This window comes from Gymnoscopelus microlampas (genome assembly GCF_963454915.1).
Source record: "Gymnoscopelus microlampas genome assembly, chromosome: 20".
NCBI lineage: Eukaryota > Metazoa > Chordata > Actinopteri > Myctophiformes > Myctophidae > Gymnoscopelus > Gymnoscopelus microlampas.
In genome coordinates, this window is record NC_139957.1 from 19105095 (window position 1) to 19126507 (window position 21413).

The 21413-nt window shown below is 41.6% G+C and overlaps 1 protein-coding gene across 1 annotated transcript in view; it reads right to left on the bottom strand.

The window, feature by feature from the left end:
- Positions 1 to 21413, bottom strand: part of syne1b (spectrin repeat containing, nuclear envelope 1b) — a 117388-nt gene that overhangs the window by 85252 nt on the left and 10723 nt on the right. Inside the window, exons 3-27 of the mRNA XM_084045307.1 lie at positions 17200 to 17295; positions 16716 to 16799; positions 15660 to 15752; positions 15127 to 15305; positions 14344 to 14540; positions 13281 to 13387; positions 12041 to 12148; positions 11596 to 11733; positions 10797 to 10961; positions 10517 to 10629; positions 9970 to 10138; positions 9760 to 9856; positions 9629 to 9649; positions 8420 to 8622; positions 7511 to 7675; positions 7211 to 7363; positions 6228 to 6371; positions 5020 to 5187; positions 4485 to 4643; positions 4150 to 4314; positions 3221 to 3355; positions 2773 to 2931; positions 1906 to 2114; positions 1694 to 1802; positions 1342 to 1506 (exon numbers count right to left, since the gene is read on the bottom strand). Of these exons, the coding sequence (XP_083901433.1) occupies positions 1342 to 1506; positions 1694 to 1802; positions 1906 to 2114; positions 2773 to 2931; positions 3221 to 3355; positions 4150 to 4314; positions 4485 to 4643; positions 5020 to 5187; positions 6228 to 6371; positions 7211 to 7363; positions 7511 to 7675; positions 8420 to 8622; positions 9629 to 9649; positions 9760 to 9856; positions 9970 to 10138; positions 10517 to 10629; positions 10797 to 10961; positions 11596 to 11733; positions 12041 to 12148; positions 13281 to 13387; positions 14344 to 14540; positions 15127 to 15305; positions 15660 to 15752; positions 16716 to 16799; positions 17200 to 17295 (3501 nt within the window). The remainder of the gene's footprint in view (positions 1 to 1341; positions 1507 to 1693; positions 1803 to 1905; positions 2115 to 2772; positions 2932 to 3220; positions 3356 to 4149; positions 4315 to 4484; positions 4644 to 5019; positions 5188 to 6227; positions 6372 to 7210; positions 7364 to 7510; positions 7676 to 8419; positions 8623 to 9628; positions 9650 to 9759; positions 9857 to 9969; positions 10139 to 10516; positions 10630 to 10796; positions 10962 to 11595; positions 11734 to 12040; positions 12149 to 13280; positions 13388 to 14343; positions 14541 to 15126; positions 15306 to 15659; positions 15753 to 16715; positions 16800 to 17199; positions 17296 to 21413) is intronic.

Consider the following 21413-nt stretch of genomic DNA (forward strand, 5'->3'; position numbering starts at 1 on the left):
TCTCTACCTTACTTGAGGCACTACACGTTTGCCTAGTTATCTACATAAGTGATAATGCACAACGAGGTGTCCGTTATTGGAAAATAATGGATGAGTAATTGCTGATTGATGTTTTACTGCATATACTGTACATCAACTCTGTCACAGATTGTGTACATATCTGTCAAAAGGATAAAACACAAAAAAACTTGAATGCTTATTTCCATTGCGGTACTTTAAGTTCCCTCTGCCAAGTCGATTTTCTTTTTTAGCGGTGCCAACCGCTCTACACTTGACTTTGTCCGTTTGAGCGTCCGTATGAGCACGGGATGAGCAAAGAAGAAACACATACAACAAACACACGCACACACGCACACACACACACACACACACACACACACACACACACACACAAGCCAATACTGCACACATGCACACACACGAACACACGCACGCACACACACACACACACACACACTTGACGTCCGTATGTCCGTTTGTATGTTATGTCCGTTTGAGCACGGCATTGAAACAGCAATAACTGCAGTTTGCAGCATGCTACCAAGTCCAAATTTGGCATGTGGACTTAGACCAGGGGTTCTCAACCTTTTCAGGCCGCGACCCCCAAAATAATTATATTATTTCCCGCGACCCCCCGCGTGCACGCGCGCGGTCCCGTTCGCGCGCGCGAAGGTTATTTAATTATAATAGGTTGTTAGATAATTGTTTATTATCAAAACATTTTCGCAAAAAGTGGGTACATTGAGTAAATTAACTGATAAAACATGAATTAATGATAACATAAAAACATATTTTGTAAAAAAAAAAAAAAAAAAAAAAAATTTTTAAATTCACCAAAATATCTGGCGACCCCCCCAAATTATTTGGTGACCCCCCTGGGGGTCGCGACCCCCAGGTTGAGAACCACTGACTTAGACCACCAATAGGGACGACCTGTAATTACTTAAGACCCGCCCCCTCTGTCTGCCCATTGGCTGGGCTTTAAACAGCCATTATTGCAGTTTGCAGCATGCTACCAAGTACAAATTTGGTAAGTGGACTCAGACCACCAATAAGGACGCACTGAAATTAGTTAAGCCCCGCCCCAAAGGCACCGCTTCCTTCACACAGGGTGTGATTTTTTTTAACGTTTTGTTTATTATTATTTATTTTTGTACATACTATTATACTTTGGTACACTAATAACATGCCACTTATAAATGAACAAATATTGTGGCTAGCTGAGATGATACACTTAGAAAGATACAAAATTAGCATTTACTGTATGTGAGGGGGAGAGCATCTCCCCCTCACATACAGTAGTGCTTTAATGTTGACCATTGCTGAAAGACCTTTACCTACCTCTAACAGGGAGGAGAGGAGGCCCTTAAAATCAGTAGAGAGTTTGCTAAGCGTTGCTGCTTGTCTCTGGGCTTCACTGTCAGAACTGATCTCAATCAGAATGGCCATACGAGCCTTGAGCCAGCCAAGGTTGCCTTCCTGTAGCTCTGCATCATTCCTCAGTTCCTGCAAGCATAATCCATGTGGATTAGACGACATAGTAGTGACAAAAAAATACCAAATCTAATTTAGTGACGTTTTCTTTTTACATTGATGGCTCAGTGTAAAATAGATGGAGAAGTATGAATGTGTATGTGCATGTGTGTACTGTATGTACATTCGAAGCAAAAATGTGTGCATGAAGAAGACTTACTGTGATGGTGGCCTTCACCTGCCCATATTTATTGGGGTCGCTGGCACGGTTTCTAAGCAGCCTGAGCTGGCTCTCTTTTGATATCAGCCAGCATGAGAGCTCTGCATACCTGTAAATAGAGAAAAACACATAGAACGCATTGTTATTGCTTACTTACTGTAGTAATGCAATTACTGCTAGATGCAATTATGTAATTACTTCGTTGTTTATACCTTGAGTGGTACTCCTTCCATTTATCTGGGTGATGCATTAGTTTCTGATGCGTGCAATCAATTTCCTCCCTGACCTCAGAGAAGGCCTTTCGGGCGGCCTCCAGAGTTTGGTGAGCAGGGTCACTATCAGGAAGTTTCTGACAGAGTTCCTCCATCAGTTGTAATCTCTTCTCACAGATGGACTGAGGCCCCTTTTCCCTAAAAAAGGCCTAAAGAAGGATAATACATTCACTGCTGTATATAAACAGGATGGTTATTTTGCACATCCTGAAGACTCAGTGGGCTGCTGTTTATTGTATATGATGTACACCATCCAATGGCTTTGAATATGACTCATTGATAGGGAAAGAATAGATATAGGACATTAATATCCTACTTCTGTTTCAACAACCACCTACTTCTCTGGGGCACCTGAGGACGCTTATTGCTATGGATACCATGAACAACACGTCTTGATATTTAACAAACACGCCACCGAGTGGCTTGATTGGGAATGCATAGAGTACTTCCTATGCAGCACGCCATTACAATGAGTGGAAATGTTGGTACTATGCATTAAATTCTACGGGTATAATCTTGTGGATATACATTTATAAATGTCTACATGTTTTGTCATCATGTTTTTATCCTGGCAGATTCTGGACAACTTTGATATTATAGTAGAATGAATCTTGAATGTGAACACAGAACTTTACTGAAGGGAAAGCAGACAACTGCCACTGAATGAAGACAATTAAAAATAAGTATATCCTTGAGCAGGCTCCCCTTTCTCTGCATTAAGTGAAACTAAACCTTCGCACTTGTGGGCTGAATGTGCATTGAACTCTGTCACAGTCATTGATACATGATACGCAGACAGCCTCTTACCCTGTGCTCCTTAATGAGCCTCTCACTCCCCACGCCAGCCAGGTGGCGGTTCTCCCTTGTCACCTCTGCCTGGCACTCCTGCAGGGACACCATGAGCTTGCTCCTCTCCACCTCCACCTTCAGGTGCAGGAGGTGAAAGGGGGCATCGGTCTGAATATCCTGAGAGAAACAAAAGAAAAAGACAAAACAAAGGGGAGGCAAAGGAGAAACGGAGTACAGGTTCAAAGTCAGGGCATGGGCATGTGTACATGGTGCTGCTTTATTTTCTGCCATCAATTATATAATTTACAGTAAGGTATGTCATAATTATTTATTTATTTTAACAAGAAATCATGATATGTGATGAATACAATTATTTTGACCCTATTCATTATTCATTTCTAACTAATAATAATATGATTGTTAGAAGCGTTATTATTTTAACCATGACAGTGACCATGGGACGAACCTTCCAGTGTTTATGCAGCTTCCTGACGGTTTCCTGTAAGGACTGTTGTTCCTGGTCGGGCAGAATGTCTGTCAGCTCATCGCAGGCCTTGAGGAACGCATTCAGGACTCGTTGATCCAACTGCCCAAAGAACTCCTTGAATACATTTCAAGAAAATGATCACATTTCAGAAATTGATCCTCAGTGGTCATTTTACTTGGAGAGTGTACATATCTAACCAAATGGTCCATTTGGTTACTTTTGTATACTCTAGGAGTTAAATTAACAGTGAGGACATTACTGTAAGCTGATTTGGATACGTGGAAATGAAGGAATTTTGCACCAGCCACAACCTAGTATTGTCTAGTTTGAATAATTCCTACACCCTATCGAGGTTTTTCACTGCAATGGTACCATGGTGTACCTGTGCACCACCATTTGGCAATTATTTGACAGTGTGCCAATAAAAACAAAAAAGGTCTTTATGTAGGAAAATGGCACAGAGATATAATTAGCACTGACACACTTTGAAAGTGGGTCGAGTATTATGTACAGAGTGTACTACTTAATGGGAAAACATACAATTTAAAATAGTGGCAGTATAAATGGGCATGGTATACTGTACTGTGCAATACAAAACAAGATGGGGTCTAAGACTGGTGTGGCAGCCATATGGATCTTGAACGTCATGTGGCCAATCTATGACGTGACGCCAGTCATCTATGACTTCAGTAATATTTCAATTCAATTCAAAGGAGCTTTATTGGCATAAGAAAACATATTAACATCGGTCATCTCATATTTGGGCAAATTTTCAGCCAATCGAACCGAAAATACACATAAAAGGTCTGCCACCCCACTGCGAACACTACGGGGTGGCAACTGCCATCTTCTGGGACCCCAAATTATGCTCTTGGTTGTGGGCAAGCAAGGATGAGTTATTCTCCTACTGTGTGTTTCTTCAGCAGTTCCTCTGGGTTGCCTCTCTCAGTCAGACAACTCTGAGCCATCCTTAGAACCTTCTCCAGCTCAACCCGGGACTCATCAAACCTCTTCATTAGACTACTGTTGGCCTCCACATGTTTCCTCCACTCTGTGGATTCTTTGATCATGCCCTGAACAGACACAGCAACCCACATGTTCAAATTAATTCTTAATAAAGAATGGAAATGATGATCCTCCATCTCATTTACTGAATTCCTAACTGTGACCCTCACAGACATGTTATAAATACAATAAATGGTGCACAAACCATAACACCTACTGCAAAAAAGGCATTGCATACCTGTGAGGAAGACTGCAGATCCGTTACTCTTTTCTGTAGAAGACCCATGTCCATGTGCTGCAGGGTCTTACTGTTGTCCAGAAGTCTCTGGACAGTCTGATGGTTCTTCTCTATCACTGTTAGGCACTTCTTACAGCTCTGTGTGAAGGTCACCAGCTCCTACAGTATATAACATGACAGCCTCTCAGTGGGTTAGCCCTCAACTTAATACCCTGGGACTATGGGACTATGGGAAAAAGCATTGTCAGCTGATAATGACAAGTGATAAATGTTAAAGTGAAAAATTCTTGCTGTTAATTTAACGCTGAGAGTGGACAAATGGGAGCAAATTGACCTGTAAGGGTCCACTTGCCCACTCTTGTGAGTTAAGAGTTCAGCATGGTAATACTGTAGTACATGAGTCTATCGATTTCACATTTTTTTTCCATTCAGAGAAACACATAAAACACAAAAGATAAGATAATCAATATAAATTGAGGCATAAAATCAATACATAAATGCATGAAAAAAACTGAAAAAAAGTTCCATAGGTCACCTGGCATTTCTGTTTGAAGTCTCCGGGGCCCTCAGAGTCCCTGGTGCTGGTGATATAGCTGGCCTTCTCCAGAGCCTGGTAGAAACCTGTGATGTTCTTCTCCATGTCCTCCAGTGGAGGAAGGAGTGAATGGGACTCCCTCAGCAGAGGCAGACATCTCTCCCTTATCTGATCAGGAGGAGAAAAGGATAATGCATCACATTCGGTTGACTCTTTTAAGAGAGGACTAAAGACCTACCTTTTTAACGAAGCATTTTTTAAGCTACACTGGTTTTACCTCTAGGCTTTATGCCCTAAAGTTTTAAATGCTTTGTTTCAGTTTCTTATATATTTTATAGTGGTGTGATGATTTTTTTTTTATGCAAATGCTTATTGTAGCACTTTCAGATTTTCACAAATGTAAATTGCATTATAAATAAAATCCATTATTATTATTATCATTAATGAATGGAAAGAAGTATGCTGCCGTCTCACTGGAGCTGATTCAACATGCCACTGTTTCAGGCTCGAAATGTTAACCACTTAAACCCTATACGTCTTTAACCGGATTCCCAAGGGCTCTATACCCCCTCCTGTTTTCACTCTATACTTATAGGTGCTTCATTGAAAATAGCCATTCTACAAGCTCACAACACGTCAAAACACGATGCATTGTGAGCTTGTAGATCTGCTATTTTCGGCAAAGAATATTAGCCGCAGATTAGGGAGGCTAGGGTTCAAGTGGTTAAAACATGTTCAAAAGTGCTACTTGCAAGATCAAAAAGCCAAACGCACACATAATAGATACAGAAGAGTGGAGACTGAATGAAGAATGAATACTTAAACGAAGTTATGATGAAATTACGGACTGTGCTTATTTTGACAGGCTTATTTTGGCACTGTACCTAATACAGTATACTTTTAAAGCTGCGATCCATAACTTCTTTAGTGATTAAAACATTACTTCAACCAATCTGTATGGTAGAGTATGTTAACACGACATGCCTAACACAACACAACTGTGGTGGTTGGAGGTGGTCTTGCTGCTCTTCTATTGAGAAATTTAGATATTGTGGTCAGGTAGGACCACTACTAGTTCACAAGAAGTATTGCATGAAGCTCAAAGCGTAATACCCCCCCCTCCCCACCACGCACGCGCACACACACACACACACACACACACACGCACACACGCACACTGGAGAGAGACAGCTATAAGCCGGACATACCTTGCTCAACTGCTCTTTAATAGAGGCCATCATAGCCAACATGTGTGAAACCTCCTCCTCCGGGGTGTCTTTGGTTAATAACTGAGCAGTGCGACCAGCTGCCTTACATGCTGCCTCCATCGCTGGCACTTTATGCTTGATCTCCTACACAAAGAGGATACAAAATAAACACGCCTATTCATGCACCTTTTATTATGCAAAGATCTACACCAAATGTGATAAAGCATCGAAGCAGAACCTAAATGGGCGATGGAAGATGTTACGGTGGATTAAATGGCATGAACTGCACATCATAGTGCTGCACTGCATCAAGGGGTGGAGTGACAGAGTCCAGCTTGCTGCTGACTACCCGGACGAGACAGGACGTGTAGGTCACGTCAAATCAATGACTGTCACAGTCTGTCAGGGTGCATCGTCATTCACTAAGGTGCTATCTGAGGTGCAACACATTGCATCATGCCCCTCAGGATTGTACGGTGTAATGCCACAGTAAAATGTTAGTGAAAGAGTTTTCATTTAACTCTGAGTGTACAAATAGAAAGAAGTGGACCCTTAAGGGTCCATTTGTAGTTTTGTACAGTTACAAATGGAAAAATTAACACTGCAAACTTTTGCTTTCAAGAAATGGTTGCAAATGAAGTTTCAATGCAAAATGAGACACCCACTGTTTGCAAAAGGTGACCTACTCTAAAATGACTGGTAGCACACACATATGGCACCTTGTAAGGGATAGGAGGAAACGTAACAGCTTGAAAAGCCTTTGGTTTATATTTTGTGGGTTGGAAAATAACAGTACGTATTTTGTCATATCTGCTACCTAAAAAGGTTTTTTTCACCCGCATAAAGAATTATTCACCAACGTTTTTTTCCTGCACCCTTAAAAATGTTAAGAGTATTTACATACAGTTTGTACTATGTACTGTATGGATGGATGGATGGATGATGGATGGATATACGGACAGTATGTGCATGCAGATACATACCTCAACATCCTGAACAAACGTTCTGACGTTCAGGAAAGACACCTGGACGGGAGCAGTCATCTTCTCATTGGTGCCATCCATGAACATTTTCAGGGTGCTAATTCCCTCTTGATAGTCTTGTCTCAACTTATCCACCTCATCTGCTCTTGCATACTGCCATGGCAACAGAAAAGCACAAAACCTGAGCTGTCAATGTTATGTATGAGCATCATTACACGTTCATCTAATTCGGTTGAGTATTTATTCATAACCGTTACTTTCTTGTTCAAAATGAAAAGGCGAAACCAATTTAGAATTTACATGTTTGACTTTGACAAATAGCTCCCTCCATCGCCCGTTGAGCAGGAGAAGCTGCTGCTTCAGATCTCGTGAGATAGTGTCGTCACAGGTCTCGATGAGGAAGTTCCCGGCGTCGTTCATGTCCATGTGCTGCTGGATCCAGTAGGAGATGCTTCGGAAGAACTCCTACAGCAGTGGCGAGGGTAAAAGTCATAGTTGTTCAATGCTATACATTCATAAATCATATGTTACTGCAGTTATACTGTACATATACTGTTCTCAGGAACTTACAGCTGTTTCATCTAGGTGTTTCTGTGTGCCAGCACAAAATTAACTACACAAGAGCTGTCCATGCTGATACCCAGTACTCTTCTCAACTTTGTTGAGAATTAATTAGGCCTCCGTTCGATTTTCGTTTTTTTAATCTCTGGGACCCCAGTGTTAAATCTGATAGTATACAAGTTAAACCATAAGGGCCCATTTGGATCAATTTGCAAACTCAAACTTAAGATAGTTAGGGCACATTTGGTTCCTAACTATTAATTTATCATTTAGCTGGGGACCCCCTGGAACCTCCTCAAGGGCCCCTGGGGGTCCCCAGACCACACTTTGAGAAGCACTGAAGCAGTGACCTAAATGAAACATACCAATAGTTAACCTTCAGCTGTATTTACCCATCAAAAGGCTTAAATGAATTACATTCACAGGTATCAGATATAAATATATTAAAATATATTAGAAAGCCTTTATTGTCCCTGTACTGTACATACAACGCAATATAAAGAAAATAACTAGAAATTGATTCCTTATTATTGTTCCATTGCTTTTATTTGATAGCAATGTTTGGACCTTATTTATCATTCTATAATACCATAATACATTTAGTATACAGTATTATAGAAAATGATAATGATTCATAATTCTTCTTACTCGTTTGGTGTTCTCGGACTGGTTCGCCATCTGTTCAGCATCCTCAAGCCAGGCCTGCAGACCAGCCACCGTGCTGCTGTACTTCTCCCAGTTTGAGATCACCTCCTCCAGCATGCTGCGGACACATCGCACCTCCACCGACAGGCTCTTCCACTGGGCCGTTGTGTCACTCAGGAACTTACTCACCCCCTCTAATTCATCCACTGTGGAGAACATGTTGTTTTGAAAGATTTATTTTTTGGCTTTTATGCCTTTATTGATAGGACAGTGGGCTGACAGGAAATGGGGAGAGAAAGCTGGGGAGTGACATGCAGCAAAGGCCGTCGGGATCGGGACTCGAACCTGCGACACGCTGTCAGGCTACACATAGCCTAGGTGCCTGGACCGCTACGCCAGCGGCCCAGGCCCACTGTGGGGATCATGTTAAAGAAGTTAGAATGTACCCTGAACACATTTAAAGGGTTTTCGTCTTCTTTTTTCTCCCAAATTAGTCCTTCTGTCAATTCCCGATTCACTGTGTTTTGTAGTCCTTTGTCACTGCTACTCCTAGAGTTGGTCCTAGTGTAGGGAGAGCACAGACTATCACGTGTCTCCTCTGATACACAGAGTGAGGAGTTTCACCAGGAGGAATTAATGCGTAGTAACACACCATTCTTCTCAGTTCCATACCCCACTGAACAGGCGCCCTGACCAACCTGTAGGAGTCGCTAGTGACAGAGATTACCCCCTTCCCTCCCATGAACATGGTCAACTGTGTTCATATAGAATTCAAACCTCTAGTCTCTGCGAAGGCAGGAACTTTACCCCTGCGCAACCCGAGCACCCTTATTCACAGTTTAAATAAGATCCCACCCCAAATTTCAATAACATGAAAAATACAATTACACTTCCATTTAATGATTACATTTTAAGTGAAAAATATCATGCCAAATGGTTTCCAGCATTCCAGCTACTTTAATATTGTGCCATGCAGATAGAAATGTTGCAGCAATTTAATTTAAATTTCAAACTCTTTGTGTGTTAGCGGCATATTAGAAGACAAAACTAAATGTTCCCCATACTCAGGATAATAGTTTAGGAGACAGGCAGAGAATTGTGGTGTCAGGGATTAAACAAAGAAACAGAGGCAAGGAACTAATCAAGGCAATGGCTGAGCATTCCATCAGTCTATTATTATTAAAACTGGGGCACAGGGTTTTTTAGACTTACCTCTGTTACAGGTTTTAGAGCCTGTAACATGAAATTGATGAAACAGTGAATAATTAGAATGCTTGCTTTATGCCCGCAGCAAAAACACAATCAACACAAAGCACAAAAGTGAGAAAAGAAAAGAATCTCACCTGAACTATCAGATTTGACATAAACCTCTGCAGATTGTATGAGGGCTCTGAATGTTATCTCATACTGCTCAAAGAACTTGTGGCCTTCAATGAATGCCTGGAAAGGAAGACAAAAACAGAAAAGCACATTTTTGATAAACCTGGGGAAATATAATGATATAATACATATAATATTATATTCGTATAGCCATAGTAGCATTTCCAACTCACAATGTAGCTTTGCAACAACAGTTCAACTGAGTCTCGTCGTCCGTATTTGATGATCCAGGACTTGAGCTTAGACTCAGCCAAGGTGAGGAATGCCATCAAACGGTACTTCATTTCCCAGAATTCCAGTTTGATCAGGTGACCATAAGATGACGTGGACACAAAATTGAACCTGTACATAAAGTTTTATTTTGAGCTATCATTAAACTGTTAACTTTGATTTCTGATGCAGGGTGAAGACAGAGCCAACCACAATATCCTCCACAAGGCAAAGACAGAATGGTTGAGGTTCTTTAATCTTTAAACTTCATAATTGGGTCTGATCTGACTGGAGCCAGGCCTACTAGGGAAGAACCCTCGTCTTGCTTTTCCATTCAATTAACAAGGTTTCGGAACATAGTGTTGTGGGCTATGTACAATATATTAGAATAATCTCTGTGTGAACTACAACTACCTTCATTAGTTGCTGTAATGTCATACTTTGCAAAGACATAAACTAATAATCATTCAGACCATTATTCAATACAAATAGGTGTGACAAGTGGGATACCTTTCAGCCATGTCTTGAAGCTGGTCAGGGGGGACAGGTACACCATTGACCGATCTGTCTCTGTGGATCTGATGGAAGGTCTGTCTGTGTGATTCTAGGTTCTTTAATACTTCCTGAAACATACATAAACACAATATGTCATACTCAACCCCATGCCTCTTTCCTCCATCACATGTTTACAAGACAGGCGTCTTGCGATGTTCCCATGCACTTCCATTTGGACTAAAACAAATGTCAAAATCTGGGGACTTTTCAACTGTCTGTGTGATATTTGCCATACCTTATGCTGCTCCAGCTTTCTATGAATGACATTGGCCGTCTCCTCGTGGACTTGCTGGATAGGAATTTCCTCCCTGAGAGCGATCTCTGCTCGATGGAGCCACGCTCCAATCACCCCCAGGGGGCCAGGCAGAGACTTGTCCAGATGAATGTGCCAGTCCAGCAGCTGCATAGGACATGGAAATCCATTAGAACCAGTACTTTACAATTATAGCAAAGATCCCAAGTTAGACAGTACACCAATCTGAACCATGTTTCCACATGGTGTCAAGCATTTGCTCTGCGAAAGAGTTGTCTGAGTAGACAAGCTGTGACGGTCCAGAGGGGCAGTCTGCCCAGTGAACAAAAACCTGCTCTGTCCCCCCTCCCCTCCCAATAAACACTGATTCAAAGCTTTGCGCCCCAATGAACACTTTATTGCGGGCAAGGAAGAGAAGGGCACTGGGTTGCGCTTCTCTCATTATGACTGGGATAACAGACCGCTAGTTCTGCAGCTAACAGAAAGAAAATAAATCCCAACATGAATGAAAATAATAATGATAATTTTATGTGCTCTTTTTTGTTTGGGGTGGATACTTATAATAATAATAAAAGAAGAAGAAATAAGTTCTGTTTCTCTTATATCCGGCCTATGAATTACTGTATGTAGTGTAATAGACTAGTATTGTGTGTGTGCTGTGAATAAGTCGTTTTGTGCCATAGTAACTGTTGCTGCGAACTGAACAAGTGGTCCTATGTTTGTTAAGACAGTCTGTGGTGACTGTGTACTATTACTTTACTGTACAAAACACCACACTCACCCTGATGGACACACGGTCCCAGGCCTGTTTGACCAGGGCCTGGTCCACAGACAGCTTCCCGTCCCTATGAACTGGCTGCAGCAGCGGCTCCGTCTGCTTCTTCTTCATCTCATATTGAACACGAAAGCTCTTGAATGCCTGGCATGTTGAACAAGGGACAGATAACACAGCAAGAAATAAGAATTGAGGAAAAAGAGAGCACAGGCATGTACAGGGTATTTGTAATATGCACTGGAATCTCTGTCATGTTGTCCTGATGTCTTGTGAAATTAGATTACTGCGTTGATACCTTGTCCCCTATTACAATTCTAGCACCATATTTTGTGGGCAATAAAGTGTCCATTCTATTCCATTCCTTTCTATTCTGTTGTATTTCATTCCATTACTTTCTATTCTATTCTTTCCCCAAGCAGAATGTTATGCAACTGATGTAGCTCTGATTCACCTGGTACTTGTCGGTGAGGTTGCCCTCGGCCCCCTGGGCTCGCAGCACGTCTCTCTCCAACTGATCCAGGAACACCTTAAGCTCTCTGAGCACCTTCCGCTCCTCTCTCTGTCAGCATGCACCCCGGGAACCAGACAGACAGCATGTTGTCAAGGGTAAAATGAATAAAAAATACTAATCTAATCCGCTTTGTAAAAAAACAAAACAGAGATACACTCCCACCATACTGACATTCCAGATGAAAAAAGAGATGAAACAAGAACATTCAGTTACAGTATTAACAGATATAGATTAGTTGTATGCAAGTGGGAGGGATCATGGATACTGAAGATATCTTCCTCAGATCTCGGATTAAATTTAGTCACACATACCTCAAGCATTTGCTCTATATCGTGGGGACCAAACTATCCAGGTAAGCAGCACACAGAGAGATGCAAACACAGCACAAAAAAGCGTTAGGAGTAGCAAGGGGAAAGAAGAACAAAATGGATGTGGGAGGGAGGGACGTAATGGAAAGGCTGAGATGGGGGATGCACAGCAAACACACACATGCAACTACTATGAACACTTACCTGCAAAACTGGGACTGTGAGTGCAAAAGTTGGAATTGAGCCAAGAAGCAGCTTAATATGGCCCAAAAAAAACAAAAGTGAATAGATGGAGAAATGAAATGAGTGCACGAGGACAGAGATCTCAGTGGTGGTGATTCATTGATCGACTGATCGATCAATTGACTGATACACGGATTCATGCTAATTTCTATCTTTAAAGCTACAATCCGGGACTTATTTGAATGAATACGATTTTATTTAAACAAATATGTATGGTAGGGTATGTTAATACAAAAGTTCGACCCTGTTGTCGGGTAGGACACCAACTGGTTGACAATGTCAATAAAGTAATTTAAAACAGCGGACTGTACCCCAGATTACAGAAAACGTGGCAATACATGGGGCCGGCATCCTTATTGTAGTTCGGACATTGTTGCAATTACCTCTCTCTGCTGGGAGAGACAACGAACATAAAACTTATGGATTGTAGCTTTAGCAGATTGCAATAAAAAAAAAAAAACATAAGCCGCAAGCGCTATTGCACAACAACTGAGAACCACAATAGCAGGTTTTCTTAACATGATGAGAACATACTGTATATACTGTATCTACTGGCTCTAACCCTGCAGTAAAAACAATAGAGTTCTCAGTTCACAAGAACGTACAGGAGAACAAAGTAATGGAGGTACCTCATCCTGCCCGTCAGTTTCAGAGTGGTGAGGGTTGGGGTAGTGCTTGAGGAACTGAGCCACATATGTCATGATGGATTTCTCATCTGGCTTGTCGACATCCACATCTACAGATGAAAACACAAACAGAGTCTGATTAACTGGTGGCTAATTCTGACCAGCCCACGTAAGTGTGTTGGAGGTGCAAACAAAGGTACATCTTTGGCGGACTTTGTTGTGGCTCGGGAGCTTGAGAGAGTAATATTTGAACGTCCTGTCTTAATTTTTCATGTTGCAGGTCCATGCACTATGATACTTAACCATAGTTTTGCACTAGGACATACATACACATGTATCACTTTATACGATCCATCTCACAAACTCAAAGCTGATAATCTATGTTGTTTGCAACTCCAAGACAATGGAAGCCACGCCCCCAAATACTGTACATGTCATGTATGCGTCTCAAAGAATACGAATTGGATGACAGGGTTGTTCATTGTAATCACAGTCTGGTGCATAAATAAACGAGAGATAAGACATGTTTGTATGACGTAAATGTGACATGAAAAAATACTTTAATGTCCTGAAGGGGAGTTAAATTTAGTATTTCCTGAAAGCTGCTTTGACACGTCTACTCTCATCTCCATCCATGACCTTATCTTTGTTGAAAATCAGGGTTGATCTAAAAGCAGAGATGTTTCAGTGTGCCTCCTCTCTTAATAAAGCCTCTCACGACTCCTCCACCCTCCTACCACCCTCCCCCGCTCTCTCCAGACATGACTGCAGAGCTACTGCTGCAGATTGCCTCACATCTACAGACGTTTTTGCACAGCCGCAAATAAACTGGGAATAATAAATTCTGTTCTTCAGCATGGACACTAACAGTCACCATTCATCATGCATTGATGTATTACTAAGATTTATGTGTCTAATAAATTGCGTTTTCTGCTGTTCGGTTTGAATCACAGACTTGACATCGATGCACATAGAAGAAGCAGTAAATATCTACGTTATTATGGGTATGTTTACTGCTATTCTGTCTGAGTCACCAGCATTGTCAGTATGAAGAGAGAAAAGGGACCTTCTGGTTCCAGCAGACGAGGGATGCCCAGGTCATTCTCTGCGATCGAAAAGGCCTCCTCGAGGTTTTCCCTGTTGCTCCTCCTGCATACCAAATCCATGTCCACCAGGTCTGGCCTGATGGCGTGAACCACTGAGTGGAAGGCGACACCATTGCGCCAACTGGCACCAAAGTCCCTCACTTCAATGCCATGACGCCTTAATAAACATACAGGGAAGTATTCATTTAGTTTAGTTTAAATTAGTGGTCTTTTGGTGGACTTATACAACATTGCATAATCTACGTGCATTCTCGTGATGCATTGCTTACAATGTATACGTACACTATATAGTTATAAACAAATGAAACATACTGTATTAACAACATAGAAAGTACATATGTTCATATAGTCACACATAACAGAAATTATAAAGTATTATGATGGGGTGTATATATATATAACAATATGTATATATCTTTGGCCCATTTCTTTTGTTTGTCTATTTGTCCATTTTGCTAAATAACTTGAGAATGGATGGACGGATTTTCATGAAAAAGTAATGGTCAATAAACTGCCCAAGAAATAATATAAACCTTTGGTTCAAAAAGGCTCATGTAACGTGCTGTAACTTGTGAACAGATATCAATTGTCCTGAAACTCGAGAATGATCAGTATTCTGCCCCAAATAGATGAATAACTTTTGGGTAAAAAAAAAGGCCAAGGTACAATATCAAGGTCACAGTCAAAATTAGACTGAAATCAGTCATATCACAGGTGGAAATAAACAGCAGGAAGAGCCGTACTTTGCAGCTGTGACCTGAACCCATCGGAGCAGGGACTTCTTGGCACTGCCCTGGAACTTGGGGACTACCTTCCTTTTCATAGGAGGGCTGCCGGTCTCAGAGCTGGCCATGCTATCCAGAGAAGAGTTGCTGCTGGACAGGGCTTGAAGGGCCGGCAGGTTACTGGTTAATTCTTCAATCTAAAAATGTGAACAGGAAGCAAGAAGAAAGAGTTTACACTGTGTAACCTCAGGAAGTTAAGTCATTGAGCCATCTCTAGACTACCGCCACACACACACACACACACACACACACACACACACACACACACACACACACACACACACACACACACACACACACACACACACACACACACACACACACACACACACACACACACACACACACACACACACACACACACACACACACACACATACATGATGTGATGAACAGCCACATCAGATCAAACTGTTTAACTACAGAACACTATCTATTCAAGTTTCTACACAAACAAGGGGATTTCCTATAGATTTGACTGAATATATTACCTGGAAGTAAAGAATGACGGTCCATATCAAACCAAGCACAATTGAAGGTCGTCCGTCTGCGATGTCTGTGGCATGAATGTTAACGAGTTTGATCTGGAAGAAAAGGCACAAAGGATCATTAAAAAATGCTAAATACACAACAGGAAATACAGCTGTTACCCCGAAAGGGTACATTTGTGTTTACTGTGTAAGCACACAGGCAGAATTATGTATTTCAAGCTTCTTTACTTGAATTCATCAGTCACCTCTCCAATGTCATTAAGTATTCAAAAACCAGCTGTGTAGCCAAAGCAATTAGAGGCAGAAAACAGCCAAGGTGAATAAAGAGGAAATGTAAAAAAAAAAAACATAGAAAAATGTGTTCAACAAGACAAAAGAAAAGTAGATGCATTGTAGCAAATAACACCACTAAAGATATTACACTAGAGGACTGCCATAAATACACACTGCATTTGCATTCTACTGTACAAGTCAAACCGTCACCAGTTTATTACGTAAGGTAATCAGAGGCATCACAAACAATGTTCTTATCAAAATAGCACAGCAATGGTACACTAATACTTGTAAGAGTGAGAGTAACATAGGCAGAATGGCTCAATCCAAGCATCGCTCCAGCCCATACACATCATGCATCAAACAAGAGCTATGTGTAGAGTATATATGAACACACAGGCTGTTTAACGGCAACTGACCGGAGATCCTCGATACACAGACTGAAGGCAGAGATGATGGGAGAGAGGTCACAAACACTGTAAGTCTCCTTAGGGAGCCCAGTGAAAAGTAGAGCAACCAGAAGACCTAACAAGGGGTTATGCAATCAAGAAAAGCTCTTCATCTAACTCATGCCTCTCTCAAGGTAGTGCGTGAAGTGCCGTGGACAGGGAATCTATTATTCCCCTTTGAAATCCGTTTTGAAGGGCATAAGTTAAATCATACTCTGAGACACTCAAATCACATCAGTGATTTTTTTCTGTTATCTTCAAGTTCATCAACAGCTAAGTACTGTAGATCTGAAGAAAATGTAAACAGTACAGTACACAAGTCGGCGTGACTTACCCGCCTTCCTTCAAGGAACTTGAGTGCAGTGCCAATGTTGGACACCCAGTGGATCCTCTTGAGCTGGCGGCCTTGCTCGCAGGGCTGAGGACATACAAGGGATTAGTTGAAACCGAGCAAGATGCGGAAGGGAGGCCATATCATGTTGAGAATTCAATCTACAGCATAATGGCTTCACGTCGGCATTGGAAATACTAGGCACCATCCAAATGCAAGTGATCATCAGTGGACGGTTTAGTTTGTCTAAAATGAACAGCCATTTTGGAAGGAGATCATCCATCATTTGGATGCGCTGTTGTAATCTAAATACCTATTTGGCTGGTGAAACAATACATGACGGACAGATGATGAAATGTACCACCCGTTGTGACCAGAGGACAAAAAAGTTAATCCCTGGTCCTGATTGGAACCTCATCCTTCATTTTGCGTCTAGCTGCAAATGAAGCCGACATGGTTGACAGGCTGATCCAACATTGTTACTCACAAGTCTCTGTCCAGACAGCACCTCCAGAAGAGCCAAGAGCTTCACCCCATCTTTGATGTCCTCAAAAAGGTCGTTGACCTCTAGGGGTGGTTTACGCTGGCAGAGAAAGAGCACGGTTTTACCAAGTTGGCAACAAACAATCAATTCAAACAATTTTCACAATTAAGACAGGCATACCGGTATCCATATGATCAATAATGCCTTAAAGCTTGTAATAGCTCACATTGACACTGTAACCCTGTACTTATGGGCAGGAGAAACAAGAGCAGAGCTTGTTAGCAACGACCACAGTGCCTCCCTGCAGCTGAAAAGATGGTGGCTTTGCCTCAGTGGTGGCATGGTGCCCAGTGCTGAAGCCACGCTGCTCAGAACAAAATCAGTCCATGGGCTCATTTAACCCTAAGCGGGCACCATCTACTGATATCACATCCACATGCATATTTACAGAATCTTATAATCTCTCAATTAAATGACTTCTCAACACCTCTAGTACTGTTTATGTTGTCTCAGTTTTAACTGTGTTAATTTAACTCTGAGAGTGTAAAAATGTGTTAAATATGTGTTAAATTAAGACTCAGGATTTTAGTGTACTGTGCTTAAAATAAATCCAAAATTGTTTCAATCCACACTGGATATGTATCAGGTTGTACACACCTAAACTGTATATGCCTCCATCTTTCTATTCTTGAGTATGAGTTTAATGACCGTCAAATCTACAGCATTGCGCGCACACTGAACAAATGTAGCTAATACAACAGATGCGTGGATTTACACGGGCAAATGAAGCCTTAATTAAAAGCTCAGGTTGGCAGGGCAATTCTTTATTTGGCACAGGAAACAGGTCATTTCACAACTCAACACATATCATAATTCATGACAGGATGCAGTTGGCTGGCTATGTGGGGCACAGCAGTGTGAAAATGGCATTTCTCTGCCCTGTGTTCTGCACATCAGATGTTCCTTCTGCTTCAGGGACAGTGACCATGCAGCAACCATGCTAGCGGGGATGCCTCATCTTCGTCAATTAGTGGACTGCTCATGAGCTTGTTTCTGCTTCAAAGACATCAATCACAGAGTCAAAGAGCTATCGAGGTTTATGTTATGACTGCGCTTTCTCTTAGGAAACATTGCAATACTTTAGGACAAGCACATTTTCAGAAAAAACAAGTATAGCCATAAAAACCTGAATGACTATTCTTTGGTGATCCATACTGGTGACATCCTTTATGCTATCCACAACTAATCACGATTCAAACCCAGGTCTAAAAATGTCTAGCACTCTGTAATAAGCCATTGTATGTATTCTTGCTCTGTAAAGCACTTTGAGCTGCATTTCATCTCATGAAAGGTGCTATACAAATAATGTTTATCATTATTATTATTTCTGCTTGGCCAGGGGAGATACTGAGCTATGGGCTTCAGGCAGAACTACTTGTCAACCAGTAGGTGTCCTACCCTCAATGGAGACCACCTCCAACCACAGATGTACTAGTTATATTGTATTAACAAACTCTACCATACAGATTGGTTAAAATAAAGTTTTATTGATTAAAATAGGTTCCGGATTTCAGCTTTAAGAGCCTTACTAGTCAACAGGAACACATTAGTAGCACTAACAAACATTTTACTTTTACTCTTTAATATTTTATTTTGTCAACAATTTTCACCAATACAATCACTCAAATAGAAAGCTTCTACAAAACACACATCCTTCCTGTCCTGGAAAATAAAATAAATAGCCCCACTATCACTGTCAAAATAGTGAAAGCTAATCACTGGAAAGGTGCCTAGTGATACAATATGAGCGGAAATGGACACAATGGAAAAGAGACAGCTGGGGGAAACTGAGAGTGAACTGAGATAGCATGTTTTTCCTACAACTGTGAATACAAAATACTTCACAGGAGGGGAGCAGATCTATCAAGTCTAAATGAACTTTGATCGGATTCGTTAAAAGCTTGTGAGAAAATGTTATAGCCGTTTCCCATCTACGGCTGAGAGACTGATTGATCGCTGTTGACGTGAGTCTCATACGGTAGCTGCCTGCAGTCTGTGACTATGACGACCGTTTCAGGGACGTTTCATGACTTGGCTTATTCTACACTAGTCCCATTGGTATGCAGTGAGAGAGACCAGGGTGTGATGCATGAATAATGAAGAATAGACCAACTTGGTGTGTCTCTGTCTACAGTACAACATAACTCAGATTCCTTCAATGTTTTGAGCTGTTATAGGATCAGATCAGGCTGCAACAAAAGAGCCGTCAAAGACGACACGAACACAGAAGGCAGGCACACTGTGCTGTGTCATAGCAAACCAAAATGTGTTTTTGCTGTATAACGATTTCCCTGTTACTTACAATTTAACATTCCCTGCAATATTCCGGATTTGGCTATTGATCTGTCATTGTAATGTTCAATGTTATACATTGTGCATATCGTTGCTGTTGGGTGGAAACCTTGTATGTCCAAAACCTTTTCAGGAAATGGAAAGACATTTTCATAAATAGTGAAAATAGCAGATCTACAAGCTCACAGTGCATTGGGATGTGACACATTGTGAGCTTGTAGATCAGCAGTTGTCACTACTTTAGCTTGACACTCTTGTAAGATGTAGGTAGGGTGTTAAATGAAGAAAAACATTTAGAGTTGAAATGTGGAGATATGAGGTTTCTGCCCGACAGCAACGATAATGCTTATTGCAGGGTCATTCAAGCCTGATTAGAGTCGAATTCAGTGATCTCTAACACATAAATTTGTTTTGTTTTGCTCACTGCCTTGCATGGACCTTAGGAGCAGACTGCTGCCTGCAGGGAACTGTCCTCACCCTCTTACTCTCCATCTGCACAGTGCAGCATTCTCCCTGCCAATCCTGACCACACACACACACACGCCTACATATTTACACATACAGTATGGACATGTACATGCAAATACATGTACACTACAGACACACGACACGAATACAGAAGCACTTACAGAGAAATACCACACACACACACACACACACACACACACACACACACACACACACACACACACACACACACACACACACACACACACACACACACACACACACACACACACACACACACACACACACACACACACACACACACACACACACTTGGTGGCTTTATGCCCCGACAGTAAATATCCATAAATAACACACTGCTCCGCAGGTAGTGAAGCATATCTGAAGTTTCCTGGGTAGGTGATTGGCTCAGATGGCTCTGTGCAATGACACAGACCCTATTGCTTTACTGTATGTCATCTTTACTTACTCAGTCAAAATGTCTCAGTAAAAAGACATTCTGAAGCCAGTCAACAAAAGCAGCCTCTGGCATTATTATTTTTTAAAGCCTTCCTTGAGAAAATAGAACAAAGAATGGAGGCATATAGAGGCCAGTAGAATAGGAGAAAAATGATGCGAGGCAAACGGATCATAGGAAAATTATTCTAATCTAAAAATAGATTAGAATAGATTAGAATTCTAGGCAGAACTAGAATTAGGTCTGCCTGTCCATAGCCATAAATAAACCTGATACGCCCAGATATAGACAGGACCTCGTCTGACCATGTCTGAGTCACTATGACTCAGACATAGCCATAAACAAACCCAATACGCCCATATATAGGCATGTATGAATATCCGGTTGTCCAGAGCCACATATCCGACCGCTATGCCAATACAGTATGGTCATGCGCATCTATGGGGCCGACTGACTTCAAACTTGGCGTTGCACATCGGCAAGGACTCGATGGCGTGTGGTGGTTGAGTTATTCAGATATACGGTTGCCCAGAATTGTAGATCCGACCGATATGCCCATACTGTATATGGGCATGCCAATATATGGGCATATACTGATAACATCAGGGATCTCTATATTTTCTAGATTTTGCAGATATAGAGATTTCCATATATGGGCATAAACAGGGCACAGGTAGACAGACAGATACAGAGATCTCCATATATGGGCATAAAAGGGACACAGACAGACGGGTACAACGGGTACTTTGACAAAGCCCCCACACTATGACTCAAACATATCGGTCGGATCGGCGGTGCGATGTAGGTGTGAGGGCCGCAAACTCTAGATGTGAGGGCCGCGTAGCAGCCTGAACCTCTAGTTAATAGAATAATCATACGGTCCACATAAACAAACACCAGTAATGTTTACAGTCATATAAATGCTTCAGAGCCCTGAATG